The 19,649-nt window shown below is 51.1% G+C and overlaps 1 protein-coding gene across 1 annotated transcript; it reads right to left on the bottom strand.

The window, feature by feature from the left end:
• Positions 1–6,001: 6,001 nt before the first annotated feature.
• LOC116821300 (E3 ubiquitin-protein ligase TRIM39-like) lies at positions 6,002–15,264 on the bottom strand. The gene is made up of 6 exons (XM_032774363.1): positions 14,842–15,264; positions 13,395–13,490; positions 11,932–12,162; positions 11,084–11,106; positions 10,891–10,994; positions 6,002–6,567 (listed from the first exon to the last, which is right to left on the bottom strand). The coding sequence occupies exons 1-6, from the start codon at positions 15,262–15,264 to the stop codon at positions 6,002–6,004; spliced, it is 1,443 nt and encodes a 480-aa protein (XP_032630254.1).
• Between the last annotated feature and the right edge of the window lie 4,385 nt (positions 15,265–19,649).

The raw sequence follows: 19,649 nt of genomic DNA, 5'->3' as shown, positions 1-19,649 counted from the left end.
TGGCTTCCCCAGGACCCCACCTGGGTGGGCTCGCTGTGGGAAGCACACGGAGGGGCAGAGGATGCTGAATGCTCCAAGGAGAGACCCAGGAGGTGAAGACGAGTGAGCTTCTTGCCCTGAACAAGTCTGCTCCAAGGGAGAGGAGGCTCCCCAAAGTCCTGACTGGCTTAGTGGGGAGCAGTTCCAGAGATTGTCCGGGGACTCCGTGACAGATGGTCAGGAACATTTCCTGGGAAACCCACTCTGCCTGGTAGCCACAGTCCACAGCAGCATCCCTTTAGTCCTGCATCGCCTCCCGCTGCCTGCTCCCAGGGCAGAAGCCAACGCTGGGCTCCAGCAATCTGCGGGGGACAGAGGCTGTGGGCGGCATCCAAGCACACAGCCGCCTCCTCCCCTGGCTCCAACTTTCCCGGCTCCCTGAACCATGGGGCCCGAAGCAACTTCCCTCCCCCCCAGCTCCAGCTGTGCTGGGGAATCGCCCAGCTGGGAGGGCATGGGCTGGAGTGCGGCAGCAGCCGGGAAAGCTGGAGCCCAGGGAGGAGGTGGCTGTGCACTCGGATGCCGCCCACTGCCTCTGTCTCCGGCAGATTGCAGGAGCCCTCCGGCAGGGGCAGTGGCGACGGCGGCAGCTCACACGCCAGGAAGCCGCAGAATCCGAGCATGGTGAGGGGGAAACCAGGGTACATGCCTGGCCAGGCTGCGGCCAGGTACCCCCCCAGGGGGGGCTCCTGCAGTGGATGCATGTGAGCAATGGCCCCCGTGTGCCCCCGGGCTCCCTCCTCGCTGCACTCAAGTTCTGCGACTCCCAGGAGCAGGCTCAGGGCCCTGCACCCTGGCAGCAGAGGCTCACATGCCTGGGAACCGCAGAGCCTGAGCATGACAAGGGGAGAGCCGAGGGTGCACACGGGGGCCGCCGCCCGCATGCATCTGCTGCAGCCTGCAAGAATGTGTGTCGGGGGGTGCTGGGCTGCAGCCTGGGGAGGGAGGTCAGGGGTCGCAGCTGCTCCCTGCTAGTGGCGCCACCACCTTTGCAGGGCTGCTGCCCCCTCCACCGCACCAGCTCCTCCATGGCTGGGGATCCCCACTTTTTGGCGCCCCCAACCACTTGGCGCCCTAGGCAACCACCTCGTTTGCGTAGTGGTTGCACCGGCCCTGCCCCTGGACTTACTCACTTTCAAACTGATTCCAGAAAGACTTTTCCAAATCAGCAGCATTGCCATCTCTGCTATGAAACTGGGACCTAAAGACTTTTCTTATATCTGTATGTATCCTGATCTCTAACCACTGCTACACTCCTCCTTCTTTCCCCCTTTATTATTAAAACTTGTTTTAGATACTAAAACACTGACATCTGCGTGATTATTGGGTAAGATCTGGGACTCACATTGACTTGGGGATCAGTGTCCAGTCCTTTGGGACTGGTGAACCTCACATATGGTGAAGCAGGGTTTCAATAACCTCTCACTATATTAGAAGTGGCGGTCGAGATGGGGGACAAGTGCTGTGATGCTTAAAAGGGATTGTAGGTAACTTCTTCATAACCAGTGTGGTATTACAGAGGCAATTTTGTTACTGACATGGTGAATCTAATTATAGAAGAATCCACCAGTCATAGACTGTCATAGTATCTTTCCCCAATCTGAACCTTAGCGTCCAAAAATGAGGTACTAGCATGAACTCCTCTAAGCTTAATTACCAGCTTAGATCTAATACGCTGCCACCAATCAGGACTTTGAGTGCCTGATAAACTCTGGTCTCCTCAAAACCTTCCCTGGGGACCCCCAAGACCCAGACCCCCTGGATCTTAATACAAGGAAAGTAAACTCTTTCTCTCACTAGTGCCTCTCCTAGGCTTCCCCTCCCTGGGTTACCCGGAAGATCACTGGATTCAAAAACTCCTAACTCTAACAACAAGAATTCCACCTCCCCATCCCTCTCCCTCCCCAGAGAAGAGACAAGAGAAACACAGAGAGCAGTTTTCCTCCCCCCTTCCCGTTCTCCTCCCATATCTTTCCCGCGCATGTGGTACACTAGAGAGATACAATTCAAGCTCCGTGAATCAACAAAGGATCCCCCTTCGTCCCCCCCTTCTTCCCCCACCCAGAGGCAATAAAGATCAAGCTTCGGGAACAAAAAACAAGAGAGTACTTCCACTTCTCCACCAATTAACCTGTAAGTACAACTCAATCCCTGAGCTCAACAGGGAAGAAATAAACAGGCCTTAAAAAAGAAAAACTTTAATAAAAAGAAAACAAAAATAAGATTAATCTTAATCTAAATGTAAATAACAGGGTCTTTCACTCATAGACATGAGAAAAAGCCTCTCCAAGCAGAAAATACCAATTATAAAATAACTTCCTAGCCAAACAACATAAAACTCTACACCAGAAACACAGTTGCAAATAGAAACCATCAACTAGACGATTACCGCACTGCTGATCACAAACTTTTGTATTACAAACTGAAATAGAAGTATGAGAGACCTGTAGGTACGTAAAGTGTGTCACTCTCCAGAAACCAAGAGAACAGCAGAAAACAAAAGACACACCCAAGCTTCCCTTCCACACAGATTTAAAGTTCTTGTCCCGATTGGTCCCTGGTCAGCGTGTTGCAGGTCACTTGTTTTAACCCTTACGGTGAAAGGAGACATTAACCTATAGCTATCTTTATGACGTAAGAACTCACAACTTAAGGTCAGGGACCCATATGATCACTAGTCGACCTCCTGCACAATGCAGGCCACAGAATCTCACCACTACTTCAATAACCAAACTACAATCTTCGTCTGAGTTTATAGAAGACCTGAAATTTGGGTTTCGAATTGATCTCAAGCTCAGAAATACTCCAGACAGTGACCCTGCCCCAATAGCTGCAGAGGAAGGCGAAAAACCTCCAGGACGCCATCGCCATCTGCCCTGAGAAAATTACTTCCTAACGACCACAAATATGGCGATCAGTTAAACCCTGAGCATGTGGGCAAGACTCACCAGCCAGCACCCAGGAAAGAATTCTCTGTAGTAACTCAGATCCCACCCCATCTAACATCCCATCACAGACCACTGGGCATACTTACCTGCTGATAATCAAAGATCAATTGCCAAATTAATTGGCAAAATTAGACTATCCCATCTGGGGGATTGTCTGCCCTGGTCCTTGCAGTCTGCCCTAAGTTGTAGCATCCTCAGTGTGGCCCATCTAGGCACCCAGTCACAATCCCTACAGCCCCCCAGCACTGGGCATGTCAGCCATGGCCCCTGCTCAGGAAGCTCACACTCTGCACAGACCCGGGCACTGACCCATGTTTCAGTGTTCCCTGGCACAGGGCTCCCTGGGAAGAGGGTTTTGAGGAGGGACAGGGAGGAGGAGTGGAGGCTGGAGGCCACAGGAGCAGGTTCCAGGCAGATGAGAAGTGTGTGGCAGTGGGTCACGTGTGGTTGGGGTGAAGCAAACACACAGAGAAAGGAGGAGAAAAGTTCCTGGGCTCCTTCCCAGAAGCAGGTTCCATTCACCCAGAGTGCGCCCCTCACACTGGGGCTGGGCTCTCAAGCCCCACACTCTGGCCCATAGGTGCCGATTTCTCTGTGACGGTGCCACCCACAAGGCTTTATGGAAATATGCTTAAGAACGTAAATATATAACATAACCAGAATGTGTTTTATGCTCCATATGCCATGTAACAAGTCTCTGTAAAGGTCATGCTCTACTGAATCTATCAGTCCTATTTGTATGCAGGTATCATTTTTGTACTCGAAGTTAGAATCAAACAAGTATACAGCCAGTATTCATAAGTAGGGTGTAGTGAAGCAGTTAGGGTTCCTGAGAAAAGACTATTCTCAGTAAGTGCCCCATCAAGAACCACTTAAGCCAACAATGAACTTGGAGACACCAATCCACATCTGGGCTTTCCCAGGAATGTGGCTTGGCTGGTAGGAACTCAGTCATGCATGGACATGTGAATCGCCCAGGTGACTCCAAAACTCCATCTTGGAGCTGGACTTTGCATAGGAGAAAGAAGGGGGTCTCCACCCATAAGAGAAAGTCTATTTAAGCCCAGGGGAGACCTCTCCATTTTGTCTTCAGCTGGCTAAAGAGAAAGCCTCTCCACCCCCAAAGATACCTGAAAGAAACTGGAACAAAGGGCAGTGACTGCAAGGGGGGTGAGTGATTGCTGGACCCAGACTAGCAGGAGACTAGTCTGTAAAAGGGAGCATTCTGGAACTGGTGAGGATCTCATCTGTGTTCACTTCCTTACTGTGTTAGACATAGACTTGGGTGTTCTATTTTATTTTACTTGGTAATTTACTTTGTTCTGTCTGTTACTACTTGGAACCACTTAACTCCTACTTTTTGTATTTAATAAACTCACTTTTTACTTATTAATTAACCCAGAGTATGTGTTAATACCTGTGGCGGGGTGGGGGGGAGGGCAAACAGCTGTGCATATCTCTCTATCAATGTTATAGAGGGCAAACAATTTGTGCGTTTACTCTATATAAGCTTTACACAGGGTAAAATGGATTTATTTGGGTTTAGACCCCACTGGGAGTTGGGCATCTGAGTGTTAAAGACAGGAACACTTCTTAAGCTGCTTTCAGTTTAAGCCTGCAGCTTTGGGGCACATGGTTCAGACCTTGGGTCTGTGTTGGAGCAGACGGGCGTGTCTGGCTCAGTGAGACAGGGTGCTGGGGTCCTAGGCTGGCAGGGAAAGCCGGGGTAGAAGTAGTCTGGCACATCAGGTGGCAGCTCCCAAGGGGGGGTTCTGTGAGATAACCCATCACATTCTCCTCTAGCCAGGGGAGTGTTCAACCCTGCCTCTGTGCCACGCCCTGCCCCTACTCCACCCCTTCGCCCAAACCTCTGACCCTCCCCTGCTCCGCCCTGCTCCCATTCCACCCCCTTCTCCCAAGTCCCCACCCCTGATCTGCCTTTTCCCCCAAGCGCACCTCATTCCCAGTGCTCCCCTCCCTCCCGAAGTGTCCTGAATGCTGTGAAACAGCTGTTCACGGCAGATGGGAGGCGCTGGGAGGGAGCGGGGAGAGGGGGGAGCTGGCTGCCGGTAGGTGCTCCAGCCCTGGAGCACTCGTGTAGTCTGTGCCTATGCTCTGGCCTGATCCCCATTCACCATCCATCATGCTGGGACCTGATTCCAGAGAGAGACAATAAGGATGTGGGCCGGCAGGAAGCCGTGTGGCCCTGGTGGAACAGACACATGAGGAAATCTCCCCCGGACAGGAAATGCTGGGACATTCCCTCTCGCTCACTGGACCTGTTGCGGTCACTCAGCTCCTGGATTTGGCTTTTCTCTGGTAGTTGGATAATGCAGTGAATGGTCCTGGGAATCTACTGAACCCCCTCCCCCTGCTGCACAGAGACAGCCCCTTACCCTGGATGGGTAATGCTGGATGGGGCCCTATCGGGGCAGATAAAGGTCTCGGTTACTCCGGTCACTGTGTGTAACGGGGGGTGAATTCAGTTCAATGGGCCTCGGGCACATGCTGATGGGCTGTAGGGAAGCGGAGGCTGAGATGCCTAGTGCTCCCCCTGGTCAGGGGCAGCAACTTCATTCCCTAACCAACGAGCCTCCCTCCTAGTGCCCTGTGTGCTGATCCATCCTCCCAGCGCAGCAGGGCTCTGGACTGGGGCTGAAGCAGGTCAGTGCCCTCCCCAGAGCCGTGGGACTCCCCCACCCGCTCATGGCTTTCCTTTCAGGTAGGAGCATTTCTCTGACTGTCATTCTCACTCATTGCGTAAATCATTGTCTCTGAAATGTTTGCAGTGTGGGACTCACCCTTTCACTTTTAAAAGCCCAGGAGCCTGCACCTCCCTCTGGCCCTGCATCCCCACTTCCAAGCAGCCTGTACCCCACCACCCTTTGCCCTGTAGCCCTGCTCCCTCCACCCCTTCTCTGCTCTGTCCTCTCCCTGCAGCTCACAGGCCTGGGGCTGGGAACTGAGGGAGGGGGTCAGGCAGGTGATGGCCTGGCGCTGGACTGGGAGGGGTGTCACTGTACACACCAGAAATTCCCTCTGGCCTGAGCTGGGACTGGGCAGATTATCAGGGGAGTGAGGTTTGTATCCCCAGCATTGTAACCAGGATAGAAGCAAGGACGGAGCGTTCCGGAGAAGGTGTCAGTGAACGTGAAGAGATGGGACCTGTCAGTCACATTGTAAAATGAGACCTCGCCCCCCTCACAGTCCAGGAAAACCCCCACCCGGCTGGGGCTGATGCTCACGGGGAGGTGGGTTGGAGGGGAGGTCAGGGCCTTGTATTTCCCACTCCTCAAACACAATATCCAATATCCATGTTTAGGTGATGCTGTGACCTGCCCCCTCCTGCTCACAGATTCCCTACAAACCCCCAGAGCCCATTCAGTCTTGTGTCCCACCTCCACCTCCCAGTAACACCACCCGCTGGCGAACCCCCCAGCGCCCAGGACACAGGCAGAAGTTTCAAATCTCTCAGGGTTGTTGGGCAGATCCTGGCATGTGTCTCCGCGTCTCACACATTTCCGATCCTCAGACAGGACAAGCCAGTGATTTGCTGTGTCTGGATCCAGAGTCACGTCCACTAGGGAGAGAGTCACAGAGTCAGTGCCAGTGCAGGGGCTGGTCACTGGGATCAAAGGGAAATTAACCCACATCCCTGTTAATTGCTGAGTGCAGGGTTGTTGCTCTTCAAGGGGAGTCAGGGCCCATCTGACTCTGAAGAGAGAATTAGAGAAGGATGGTAGAGCAGGGAGAACGTGAGGGAGGTGGTCAGTGGGGGGGAGCAGGGGTAGGCACCAGAGGGGCAGGGTGGGGAGAGAGGAGGGTCACTCTGGGAGAGCAAAGGGAACAGGAGGAGCCAATGGTTGTGAGGGGAGGGGCTAGCACAAGTGGGGAGAAGTGGGGGTTGAGGGGAGTGGTGACCCTGGGCACAATAAGGGGCAGGGAACAAGGGAGGGGTGAGCACAAGAGAGGGAGAGGGGAGGACAGGAGGGATGGGCAGGCGCGAGGGGGTTGAGGTAAGGGGTAGGCTCCAGGAGGGGCCAAGGCAATGGGCAAGCACAAGGGGGCAAGGAGAGGGATAGGCCCCTGAGGGGCAGAGGGAATTGGGGGAGGGGCAGGTGCCAGGGCAGGGGGTGCCAGGAGAGTGGGGGAGGAGGCGGATGAGGAGAGGGGGAAAGAGGGAAGCGAAGTGGCGGGTGCCAGAAGGAGTAAGGGGATGGAGGAGGGACTAGGGAATGGGCAGGTACCGTGGGGTCTGAGGGGGTAGTGAGAGGATGACTTTGCATGATGGGTTCACCAAAAGGCGATGAGGCAGGTGGGCAGCAGCAGGGCAAAGGGGGCTGAAGGAAGTGGGGGTCACTGGTGGGGGCAGAGATGGGATGCAAGGAGGGGTGGGTGCCAGGGGACCAGATGGGGGAAAGGGGAGAGGCAGGTGCTCAGCAAAAGAGGGCTCTGAGGGAAGGGAAGGGGAGGGGCGGGCCAGTGCGATTTACTCTTTTACATAACAACACAAACACCTGATTCAGTTAACAGGCAGCAGGTTTAAAAAAGCAAAAACCAAGAGGAAAATACTTCTTCACCCAGCGCACAGTCAGCATTCAGCGTGTGTATGATTAAAGGTTCCCAGACTAACGACCTTCTCGGTCACAGCATGGCAACTGTGATAGGCCTAGTGAGAAAGGTGGAAGAGCTCAATGGAGGACTGGCTGAGACTGGCCTTTTAAAAGTAGATCCAGCACAAAACCACTTGAGAGACAATACTGAACCATACAGTGTATGAACACCCTTACCTGAGAGACCTTGAAAGAGCTGCAGATTTAACTGAATTCAGAGGGCATCATTACCTGCTTGCTGTGGACTATTTTTCCAGGTATTTACAAATAATGTACTTAAAAAAAATAATGTTCTTGAGACTCTGAAGTGCACTTTTGCTTTTTTTGATATTCCAGAACCAGTGACAGAGAACGGATGACTATTCACTGCAGCAGAATTTAAGTTATTCTAAACAAAATATTATTTTGATCAGTCCACAGAACCCACAAGCAATTAGAAAAGCTTACAGAGCTGTACAGACAGCCAAGAAAATCCTACAACAGGAAGATTCATTCCTTGCTCTTATGAGTTACCAATAGCAGTTACTGGATATAGTCCAGCACAAGTCCTGATGGGTAGAAAACTCAGAACTACTGATCCAGTGTGGGGGGTGGGAATCCCTATCTGCAACATGGCCAGACATGAGGAGAGTAGCCAAATTAGATAAAAAAGAAAAATGAACTTATGAACCTTTCTCCATCAGATACCACTCAGGGAACTATCAGGTCAAATCCTTGTTGAAAGTGTTTGTGTCAAAATGGATGGACAGCAAGGATGGGAAACCTCAGCTATAGTAAAGAAAAAGAATTCAGTGCCTGCATTGTATATGATTGAGACAGACAGAACCAAACATTAACATTTTGTTCCACAAAAAGAACAATCAACAGAACAAACTCTACAGATGGTGGATGAAGAGCAAGAGGAAGACTGAAGGATTCCAAACCGACCAGCAAGTTGTTGCTAATGGACAGCCAAATGACCAAGTTGTCACACATTCAAGTTGTGTAATAAGAAAACCAGTGTGATTCAGAGACGCTCTGTACTGAACTTCAGAGACAGTGTGATATGTAAATATTATACATGTAGGAATGTAGAACTTAAAGGAGGAAATGTAATAGAATGATACTGTTCAGCCAGTGGGTGGCACTGTGTGTAAGATACTTTATTTAAAGGAACCTGGCCACACCTGGCAAAGCACTAAAGGATCCTGCACTGAACACACCTGGTGAATATCTGGCTCAGAAGGAAGCTCTGTAACCAGACCATATCTGTTACCGGAGCATGACACCAGTGGTGAAAGCAAAGGATTTGACTTACAAAGAATTCAAGTTACTCTGAACTATGACAAGCTGGAAACTATCAGGGAGTTTGTCCACTGCAGGAGCTACCTAGAAGGCTGAGGAACACAACTTCTGGGTCCTTCATACTTCCCTGACAAGAATAAAAATATGGCCAAGACCCTTGGAGATTTCCTTGTGGCAACAGGGCAGGAAGTACGCCCTGGGTGCAGAACACAACCAAGTGTTATCCATGGTCAAACCAATGTTTGGGTAGAGGTTGGCTTGAGGCCGATAAGGAAAGTACATGATAGGGCCTGGCCCTTTACAGGGAGTCAGGGCCCAGCCTACCTGTGGCAGTTTTCTGAAAAGGAGGACCAGCCAACCCAGCCCCACCTGGAAGTAATTAAATCCCTAGGTGGCTGGCTGGCAGCTAAAGAGCCTGTTAATGGGTTACCCAGGCTCCACTGACAGTGAATCACAGAGACTTGAAGCTGCTGAGGGGAGGAGCTCCCAGGAAAACTCAAAAAGAGCAAGAAGCCTGGAGCCCGGAAGTTGTGCCCTTAAAGCAGGGTTCTCTCAACACATTGTTTAGGTGGCCTGCAGGTGTGACCACCGGCTCTTGCTTTGGCCACACAGACACTTTTTCCTAAAATATTTAATTAACTTTAGGAGAAATAAGTAAATATGCATATGTACATGTCCAATCATAATTTATGTAGGGTTTTCTTGCTGTGCGAGGGCCAGGGCTCGGGGGGGAAGGGGCGGTGCGAGGGTCAGATGGGGAGAAGGGGAAACGTGCAGGATGGAGGCCAAAGGAGAAGGGTGACACAGGGTGCAGGGCCAGTGTTTGGACACCGGTGGCTGCCCCATTTTTAGGGGCCTGCCACAACTCCTGCCCAGAACCCAGCCATGCCCAGAGCCCAGTGGGCAGAGCCCGTTCTGGGGTGGGGGACGGTGAGGGGAAAGGCAGCAGAGATGTGCCAGCTCCTGCCAGGCATAGAGGGGAAGCTGCTTCCCCTGCGGCAGGGGGTTCTGGCTCTCTGGAGCCCTGAGATCCTGGCCCTGGAGCAGGCACCAACTACATCACTTCAGTCAGGCAGGAGAGACAACCGCATTCACCTGCTATGAGGAACTGGTGCTCAGTGCGAAGACCCCCCTCCCTGATGGAAGCAGCACCCCTCAGGGGAGCCCAGTAAAAGTGAGGGATTCTTGGGGGAGAGTTGGTGTCCCTGCCGCCTCTTTGGGCAGCAGAGGATCAGGAGATTTTCAGACATGCTCTGTGTTCTCCTGCCTCTATCCCCAGGGTATATATGGGGGGTTTCAGGTCTTTCTAGAGGCAGATTTTGTACCAGTGTCACCATGTCAGTTGGGGGATGAAGTTTGACTGATGTAGTGGAAAAGTAGAACCCCAGTGTGAACAGTTGCACTGGTATACAGGTGCCTTACACCAGTTCAGCCTCGTCCCCTTATGCACAACTGTACCAGGAGAAAGTGGGGCAACACTGGAATACAGACAAGCCCTAGAGCATGGATATTCATGGGACACAGTCTGGCTAGCGCTGAGACCTCTAGGAAATCCCAACCTGAATGTCTAAATACGCTGCACTCCGAGCACATAAGCAGCCACCAGGAGTCATCTCCTCATGCAGCCGAATGGCTGAGCAGCAGGAGACAGTGGTGCAGGCAGACCTTCCATTCCTCCTCCTTCAGCCCAGAGATCTCAGAGGGGTGGTAGAGCCTCCAAAACAGGCCCCACCCCACCTCATTCCATAGAGGCCTCAACGGGAAGGGGTCTGCCCTGGTGAAAAGTGGACAAGCCACGCCCATCCACTTGCAAAAAGTGGGAGAGCCATGATGACCCCAGCCCTTGCTGTTCTGGCACCACTGACTCATCCGCCTTGTCTTCAGGGCTGTTGCCATGCCAGGCTCCCAGTCCAATGTGGCCCTCACCATTTGTCCCCATCCACAACACAAGTCAATTCAGTTCTCCACCCACATGCAAAGCAAACCCAGTCAGGAGCTTCACTCACCGGTGAATCTCTCCAGCATTTCCCTCATGTCAAGGCAGATTTTATACCCGCTCTTCAGGGCAGGAGAAACGGTTTCTGGTGGCTGGAGTTTCACACGCTCACTCCTGTGAAGAAAAAGGTCCCCTCATCACTCGGCTGCTCTGCACCCACATCGCTCACGGGCTCAGAAGGAGAAAAGGAAATGGGAACAGACCTGATCAATGCGCTTTTCACACCCTGAAAGGAGACAGAGTCAGGGAACTGGGTTAACACCACATGCAAAAACACCAAGTGACTTTCCATTCTCTACCACACTGAATCCACAACATTTAGCACGTCAGGGCAGCAGCTTCTGTGCAGGACACTGGACAGTGATCCCCGATTTCAGGTGCCCCGTCGCCCTGGCTCTGACTCTCAGAGGAGCTTAGTGTCATGCAACAATGGCACAGACTGGGGGGGATGGGATGCTCTGCAAACACAGAACAAGGAGCTTTGTTGGGACAAGGAAAGCAGCAGCATCCCTAATGCATCTCTATCCCTCCCCTTCTCTGCAGGGCTGCCATCCAGCTGTCCCCAGCCTCCCCCCTCCTGGTTTCCTGTTGCAGATCTCAGGAGACGGTGCATGGATCCTCACTCTAGAGGCGCTGGAGCCAGGGGTGCTGGGGGTACTGCTGTACTCTCTGGCTTGAAGTGGTCTCCATTTTATACAGGGTTTACAGTTTGGTTAAATGGCTCTCAGTATCCCCACTATGCAAATTGTTCCAGCCCCCCGTCTCACTCTGAGCAGCTGCAGCTCCCATTGCTTCATCTGGAGTGTGGGTGCTCAGCCCGTCCCAATATCAACAGAGCCTTGTGTGCATACAAAATCTGTGCGCACATCAGAGCCGTGATCCACAACTGTGGCTCATGTCGGCTCTGACAGGGCCTGGGCTTCTGTTTGTGTCGGGAAACTGTCAGAGCAGGTGCAGGAAATAGGCCTGGTCACTAATTCCTGGATCTGGTCACTGACCGGGGAGTTTAGTGCTGCAGGATGGATGATGGGGAGGTTGTTATCAGTCTCACCTGCAGCAGCTCAGCGGCTGGTTGCTGACACTTCTCCTCTAGCTCTGTGATGCGATTGATCAGTGCAGCACTCTGCTCCGAGAGCTTTGTGATATTGTCCTGTAGTCTCTGCAGAATCTCCCTCTCCTCCTCCGCCAGCCTCCGCAGGAGCAGCTGCTCTTCTTCATTCAGAAGCTGGTGCAGTTTCTTAAATTCACGTGTGATCGACCGTCTCCAATTCTCCACTTTGCCCTTCAGTAGAAAATGGAGCGGGAAGAAAGCCCCTCAGCCAGAGCTGTGCTGAGTCGGCCTCACAGATCAGAGAGCTGGTCATGGGATGTACAGATCATGAACCAAGAGGAGACTTTAGAGTCATGGATCATGGTAAAGGATCTGAAAAATGTCCGTCTGGCAAAATGTAATGGGGTCACACTCCCAACCTCTGCCTCAGTATGCCCACCCTAACCCCTCTCCTGCACTGTGCGCAGGGGGTCTGAGTGGCAGGATGGGAGGGCTGTGTCGCTGCTCCCGTAGATTGTGGTGCCCTTGCTGGATTGGGGACAGGCAGTGGCCAATCTTGGTGACCCTTTGAACACTGAAGCAGGGGTGGGAGTATCTGGCCTCTCCCTGAACCAGTGGTAAGGAGGATCTGGGACCCAGGGGCTAGGTGGGGGAGGGATCGGGGGAGGATGGGGTTAGCACATGCAGATAGTGGTACATGAGTGGGATATTGGCCAACACAAAGAAGTGATGGCACATGGGAGCAGGAAGAGACGCCAGCACATGGGGTAGGGGTACAAGGGTGAGAGGCAGCACATGTGACATGGTGGCAGTGTTACAAGAGGGAATTGGGCAAGGACTGACAATGCTTTCTTTGCACAGCCAGGAAGCCAGAAATCTCCCTGCTACACAGGCTGACGGACCAGATTGTCAATCAAAAAATCTACATAGCTCTGATTGATGGTGAAGGGCAGCCAGACAGGGAAAGACAGCCAATCAGAGCGGATTTCTCTGCAAACTTGGCATGTTCCCTGCCTACCCTTTAGAAGGGTCTGAAACCCCCACAGCCCCTGAGCTGGCTGCTCTGGGGGGCAGGTCTGGCTGCATGAGAGTGAGTGGGTCTGTGTGTACAGGACGGGGCAGGGGGAATGATTTGGGGTGGGTGCAGTGTGGGATGGATCAAGGTGGGACGTGTATAATATGTGTGGGTGGGTCCAGAGACAGTGGCTGTGAAGTGAGTGGGGACTGGGTGTATGGAGAGCCCTGGGGTGGGTTTGTGCTGTGCCCATGGGCCAAGAATTGCTCTCCCAGGGTTGCTTCACTGGGATGCCCACCAGAGACATTTCCTGCCCCTGGTACCATAGCACCATCCTGGGGAAAACAGCCAGAGCAGGATATAACCTCAGCCTGCAGCTTTACAGCCCCGCATCCCTGGAAACGCTGCAGGGGGAAGGGCTAAGGGAAAGAGAAACCCAGACACCCACCTGCCACTCCATGGATTTCTTCTCCTCTTCGGATGTCAGCGCCAGGGCCTTCTCCAGCTCCATCAACAGAGGGCCCAGGGCTTCCTGGAGTTTCACCTGCAGGAGCATCGTGTGCCACAAATAGCCATTAGTCTGCCTGTCTGATGGGTGGGCACGGGAGGAGACAGGGCCAGACGGTAAGGGGACTGTTGGCCCCTTACTAAAACTTAATGGAGATTTTTGGCTGGGCATCTTCCAGTAACAAGAGAAATGGAAAGAGCTGGTGAGAAATCAGGACTCTGTGACTGACAGTCCCCAGGAGCAATAGAGAGGCCAACGCTCCAGGTCAGTCCTATTGACAGGGTGAGTAGTGACCCCCTGATCCTGGGAGATGGGTGATGAACCCCACAGGACACCCTGAACCCAGAATGGGGGAGTGAACCCTGCAGCCCCCCTGAACCTGGCAGTGGGGAGTGAACCCATTAGCAACCTCCTGATCCTTGGCTGTGAGGACTGAAGCCCGCAGTTTCCCTGAACCCAGGGGTGGCAGAGTGAACTCTGCAGTTGCCAAGATCCTGGGAAGGGGCATGAACCCCTCATCATTTTAAGTCCCTCTTCAGATAACTGTGCCCCTAGTTTGTTTGTCTGTTGCTATCCAAGTCCCTTTGAACCGTGGCTGGTTGAGAGCTGTGTGACTAACCTGCAAAGCAGGGGGATTCAGCTCCCATTAGCCCCCATCCTTCTTCACCCCCCCTTCCCCTGCCGGGTAAGGAGGGGGCCCTGGACCAGACAGTGGCTGGACTCTGTTTGGGAAGCCATGGCTGGATGGTGAGCCAAAGCTACCGAGAAGCCAGATGCACAGAGGAACTCCCAGGTTCATGGAGCTGCATGTGGAATAGGGTGTGAGATCTGGGCCTAACAGCTGCATGCACGTCTGTGTGAGGCTTATGGGGCAGCAGCAGGAGCTGGGCAGGAGCCACTGCAGAAGGGCCCCAATGAGAGACACTAAGTGAGTCTGGCCTTGATCCCACAAGTTTCTGTTTGCTTGAATAGTGAGTGGGCACCTCAGGCACTAGGGCTGAAGAGCCCAGACGGCCCCAGGGACTCAGACAGGAACTGCTATTGCTCACCTAGAACTGTAGCTCTGCAAGCCTCTGTACCTGGAGTAACTGCAGTCTGCCCCCTTCCCGCCATGCCTGGTAAACACCCTTCCCCTCGTGTCTGACGGGCTGCAGGAACCCACCAGGGCTAGCAGCTACGGGGCCTAGCTGCCGAAGCACTTGCAGTGCTTGCCTTGGAGTCAGGGTTCAGGTCACACTACGGGAACCCTAGGGGTTTGGTGCACTTCAGTACTGATCCCAGCAGATGGAGAACAGGTCTCCCACTGATCCCAGCAGACATCTCTGGGGAGGAGCACAACAGGTCCCTAAAGAAGCTTAATGAACCCAGAACAGTAGTAATTCCCCACCTTGTAATCGTGGGCAGCCTCCTCAATGGGGAGCATAACGTGATCTCGGTGATCCCGGGACTCCCTGCAAATCACACAGATGGCTTCTCCATCCTCCTCACAGAAGAGTTTGAGTTTTTCCTGGTGTCGCTCACACAGATTCTCCTGTCCTTTCCCTGGCTTTAACCTCAGTTGTTTGATGTTGTCTACAATATTGGCCAGCTTCCTGTTGGACCGGAATTTCCCTCTCTCAAATGGCATTCGGCACTCAGGACAGGGGAACTTAATGCCGGATTCAGGCTTCCCGTGCTCACAGTAATGGGTGATGCAGGCTCGGCAGAAGTTGTGTCCACAGTCTATGGTCACCGGCTCTGCCAGATACTCCAGGCAGATGGAACAAGTGGCTTCTTCTTCCATTTTCCGTGATGGAGTTGCTGAGGCCATTGCAGTTGGACTCTGGGTTTTATTTCTCTGTGTTTTGCTCAGTGTCGGGGAAGGGCCACTCCTTCCAATCAGGGGGAGAGGAGAGGTGGCCTGCAAGAGAATATAAATAAATTGAAGGAACTACCCAGCAGGACCTGGAGAGTGAAGGGAGTCATGGTAAAGGGATGTAGCAGGATGGGAGAGATTGGGAGGGGTATATTACTGATCTTACTGAGGCTGTGATCCCTAAGCCTCTTAGCACCCATCAACCCTTAACCAGAGGGTGGGGCTACTCAGGGAGACCAGGGCTTTAAAAAGCCTGCTCCTAAGCGACCAGAGAAGCTAGCGAACAGGAGTGGCTAACAGGGGAGTTTTGCTAGGGAGTTTACAGGGGGAGTGTGAGTGGGGGCTAGACTCAATATTCTTTAAACTTAAAAGCCCCAAACACCCCCTTGATATAAACAAAACAACAAAGGAAGCAGCTGCAGAAGTAAAAAGAGAATGCAGGCAGAAGTCCAGCATCAGAGTGGAGACTGTCCAGTTTAGTGCACCCAAGGCAGCGTGTCTGATTACTTGCCCTATGGGCAGGTGGTGTGTGTGTGTTCATTCAGTGCAAGATGCTTCTGGCCTCAGAGACCATGTACAGGCTTTGAAGACCAGGGCGGCTGAGCTGGCAGAGCTGAGGGAGACTGTCATAAACAGATAGGAGGAGTTAATAGCACAGAAGTACTTTATGTACACAGAAGACTGTAAAGGGTTAACAAGTTCAGTGAGCCTGGCTGTCACCTGACCAGAGGACCAGTCAGGGGACAGGATACTTTCAAATCTTGAGGGAGGGAAGTTTCTGTGTGAGCTGTTAGTTTTTGGTTGTTGTTCTCTCTGGGTTCTGAGAGTGACCAGATGTGCAACCAGGTTTCTCTCCAATCTCTCCGATACAGGCTCTTATAAGTTCAGAATAGTGAGTACTAGGTAGATAAGGCGAGTTAGACTTATGTTTGTTTTCTTTATTTGCAAATGTGCATTTGGCTGGAAGGAGTTCAAATGTGTATTTGGCTGGAAGGAGTTCAAATTTGTATTTTGCTGAAAGGATTTTAATTTGTACTTGTATACTTAGGCTGGGAGGGTATTCCCAGTGTCTATAGCTGAAAAACCCTGTACCTAATCCATCTTAAATTTACAAAGATAATTTTTACTGTTTTTCTCTCTTTAATTAAAAGTTTCTTGTTTAAGAACCTGATTGTTTTTCTATTCTGGTGTGAGACCCCAGGGGACGGGGTCTGGATTCACCAGGGAATTGGTGGGGAGAAAGGAGGGAAGGGGGAGAGAAAGGCTAATTTCTCTCTGTGTTAGGATTACTGTCTCTCTCAGGGAGAGTCTGGGAGGGGGAGAGAGAAGGAAAGGGGAAGGTGCATTTTCCTCTCTGTTTAAGATTCAAGGAGTTTGAATCACAGTGATCTTCCAGGGTAACCCAGGAAGGGGAAGCCTGGGAGCAGCAACGGTGGGGGAAAGGGTTTACTTTCCTTGTGTTAAGATCCAGAGGGTCTGGGTCTTGGGGGTCCCCAGGCAAGGTTTTGGGGGGACCAGAGTGTACCAGGCACTGGAATTCCTGGTTGGTGGCAGCGCTACAGGTTCTAAGCTAATAATTGAGCTTAGAGGAATTCATGCTGGTACCCAACTTTTGGACACTAAGGTTCAGAGTGGGGAATTATACCATGACAGAGACAGACAGGTACACAGATGAGACTTTCAAGGACACAGTAGAATGGTCCCACCTCAGTTTGACAGCCTCTGTGCTGTTGAGGAGGATGAAAGTCTCAGGGAAGGAAAACATCCAACTGGAGCAGAGGGAAACAATCCCATAGTTGGGAACCTCCTTCCAGATGATGTTGTGATTGCTTCTTGCACTGAGGTTACCTCTCCGGGCTAGGGAACTCCAGCTATTAGGAAGAGACAGGTATTAGTAATGGGCAATTTGATCATTAGAAACGTAAATAGCTGGGTTTGCGATGACCGGGAGAACCGGATGCTGACATACCTGCCTGATGCGAAGGTTGCAGATCTCTCAAGACATCTAGATAGACTTACATGCAGTGCTGGGGAGGAGCTGGTGGTCGTGGTAAATGTAGGTACCAGTGACAGAGGTAAGGATAGGAGGGAGGTCCTGGAGGCCAAAAGTAGGCTGCTGGTTTGAAGTCCAGGACCTCCATGGTAGCATTCTTTGAGATGCTCCCAGTTCCATGTGCAGGACCAGTTACACAGGCAGAACTGTAGGGTTTCCATGTGTGGGTGAGACGATGGTATAGGGAGGAGGGGTTTAGATTTATTAGGAACTGGGGAAACTTTTGGGAAAGGAGGAGCCAATACAGGAAGGATGGAGCCCACCTAAACAAAAATGGAATCAGATTGCTGGTGCTTAAAATTAAAAAGGTCGTAAACTAAGGGCTGGGGGAAAGCCAACAGATGCAGAGGAGCGCATGGTTCAGACATCCCTTAGGGGAGGATCTATTAATAGAGTATCTCTATGTCCTAGTAAGGATGAGAGGGTGGAAAATTATAAAATATGGGCAGGTTCTGATCAGAAACTGTCAAATGAAAAAAAAGTCCCATTCAATTACATCATGTAATGGCAGACAGCCAAAAGGAGACAAGTTTGTGAAGTGCTTGTATACCAATGCTAGAAGGCTAAATAATAAGATGGGTGAACTAGAGTGCCTCGTATTACATGAGGATACTGATATAACAGGCATCACAGGAACTTGGTGGAATGAGGATAATCAATGGGATACAGTAATATCAGGGTACAAAATATATCAGAAGAACAGAACAGGTTGTGCTGGTGTGGGAGTGGCACTAGATGTGAAAGAAAGTGTAGACTCAAATGAAGTAAAAATCATAAATGAATCAAACTGTACCATAGAATCTCTGTGGATTGTAACTCCATACTTCAACAGTAAGAATATAGCAGCAGGGATATAATACTGACCACCTGACCAGGATGGTGATAGTGACTGTGAAATGCTCAGGGACAATAGAGAGGCTATTAAAATAAAAAACTCAATACTAGGGGATTTCAATTATCCCCATATTGACTGGGTACATGTCACCTCAGGACAGGATGCAGAGATATAGTTTCTTGACACCTTAAATGACTGCTTCTTGGAGCAGCTAGTCCTGGAACCCACCAGAGGAGAGGCAATTCTTAATTTGGTCTAAAGTGGAGCACAGGATCAAGTCCAAGAGGTGAATGTAGCTGGACCACTTGGTAATAGTGACCATAATATAATTAAATGTAACATCCCTGTGGTGGGGGAAACTCCACAGCAGTCCAACACTGTAGCACTTCATTTCATAAAGGGAAACTACATGAAAACAAGGAGGTTAGTTCAATAGAAATTAAAGGGTACAGCCCCAAAAGTGAAATCCCTGCAAGCTGCATGGAAACTTTTTAAAGACACCTGTGGCAAATTGCCAGTACTGTTATGCTGGGTCTCACACTTTCTCTTCTTTGGGGAAGGTTCAGGGCACCATTACTTGCCTCTGAATTGGGCTGCTTCCCTCTCCTGCCCTTCAGTTTGTGAAGGGGCTTCTTGCCCTCCTTCTACATAAGCCAGGTGCCCCTTACCTAGGGTTTTTTTGGATTTCTCAGCCCACCACAGCACTCTTCCAAACTTTCCTTTTGGTCTCTCTTCAAAACTGTTCTCTGCTCCAACTCCCACACTGTCTGACTGAAGCAGGGAGGTTTTATCACATGCCTGACTGCTGGTGCTCTAACTGGCTTCAGGTGCTCTAGTTAATCTATAGCAAACCTTCCTCCCTTTGCAGGGAATAAGGCTCCCTGCTAATACTCTCCTGCTGCCCTCTGGCCATACTGTATCATACACCATAATAGAGGCTCAACTGGAATGTACACTCCAAATTAAAAAGCAGAGTAAAAGAACCAAAAAAGTGCCACCGTGGCTAAACAACAAAGTAAATGAAGCAGTGAGAGGCAAAAAGGCATCCTTTAAAAAGTAAAAGTTAAATCCTAGTGATGAAAATAGAAAGGATCACAAACACTGAAAAATGAAATGTAAAAATATAATTAGGAAGGCCAAAAAATAATGTGAAGAACAGTTAGCCAAAGACTCAAAAAGTAATAGCAATTTTTTTTTAAAGTACTTCAGAACCAGGAAGCCTGCTAAACAACCAGTGGGGCCACTGGACGATGGAGATGCTAAAGGAGCAATCAAGGATGATAAGTCCATTGCAGAGAAACTAAATGAATTTTTTGCATTGATCTTCACGGCTCAGGATGTGAGGGAGATTCCCAAACCTGAGCCATTCTTTTTAGGTGACCGATCTGAGGAACTGTCCCAGATTGAGGTGTCATTAGAGGAGGTTTTGGAACAAATTGATAAATTAAACAG

This window comes from Chelonoidis abingdonii, chromosome 10 (genome assembly GCF_003597395.2).
Source record: "Chelonoidis abingdonii isolate Lonesome George chromosome 10, CheloAbing_2.0, whole genome shotgun sequence".
Lineage (NCBI taxonomy): Eukaryota > Metazoa > Chordata > Testudines > Testudinidae > Chelonoidis > Chelonoidis abingdonii.
This window is presented reverse-complemented; position numbering and strand designations above follow the sequence as displayed.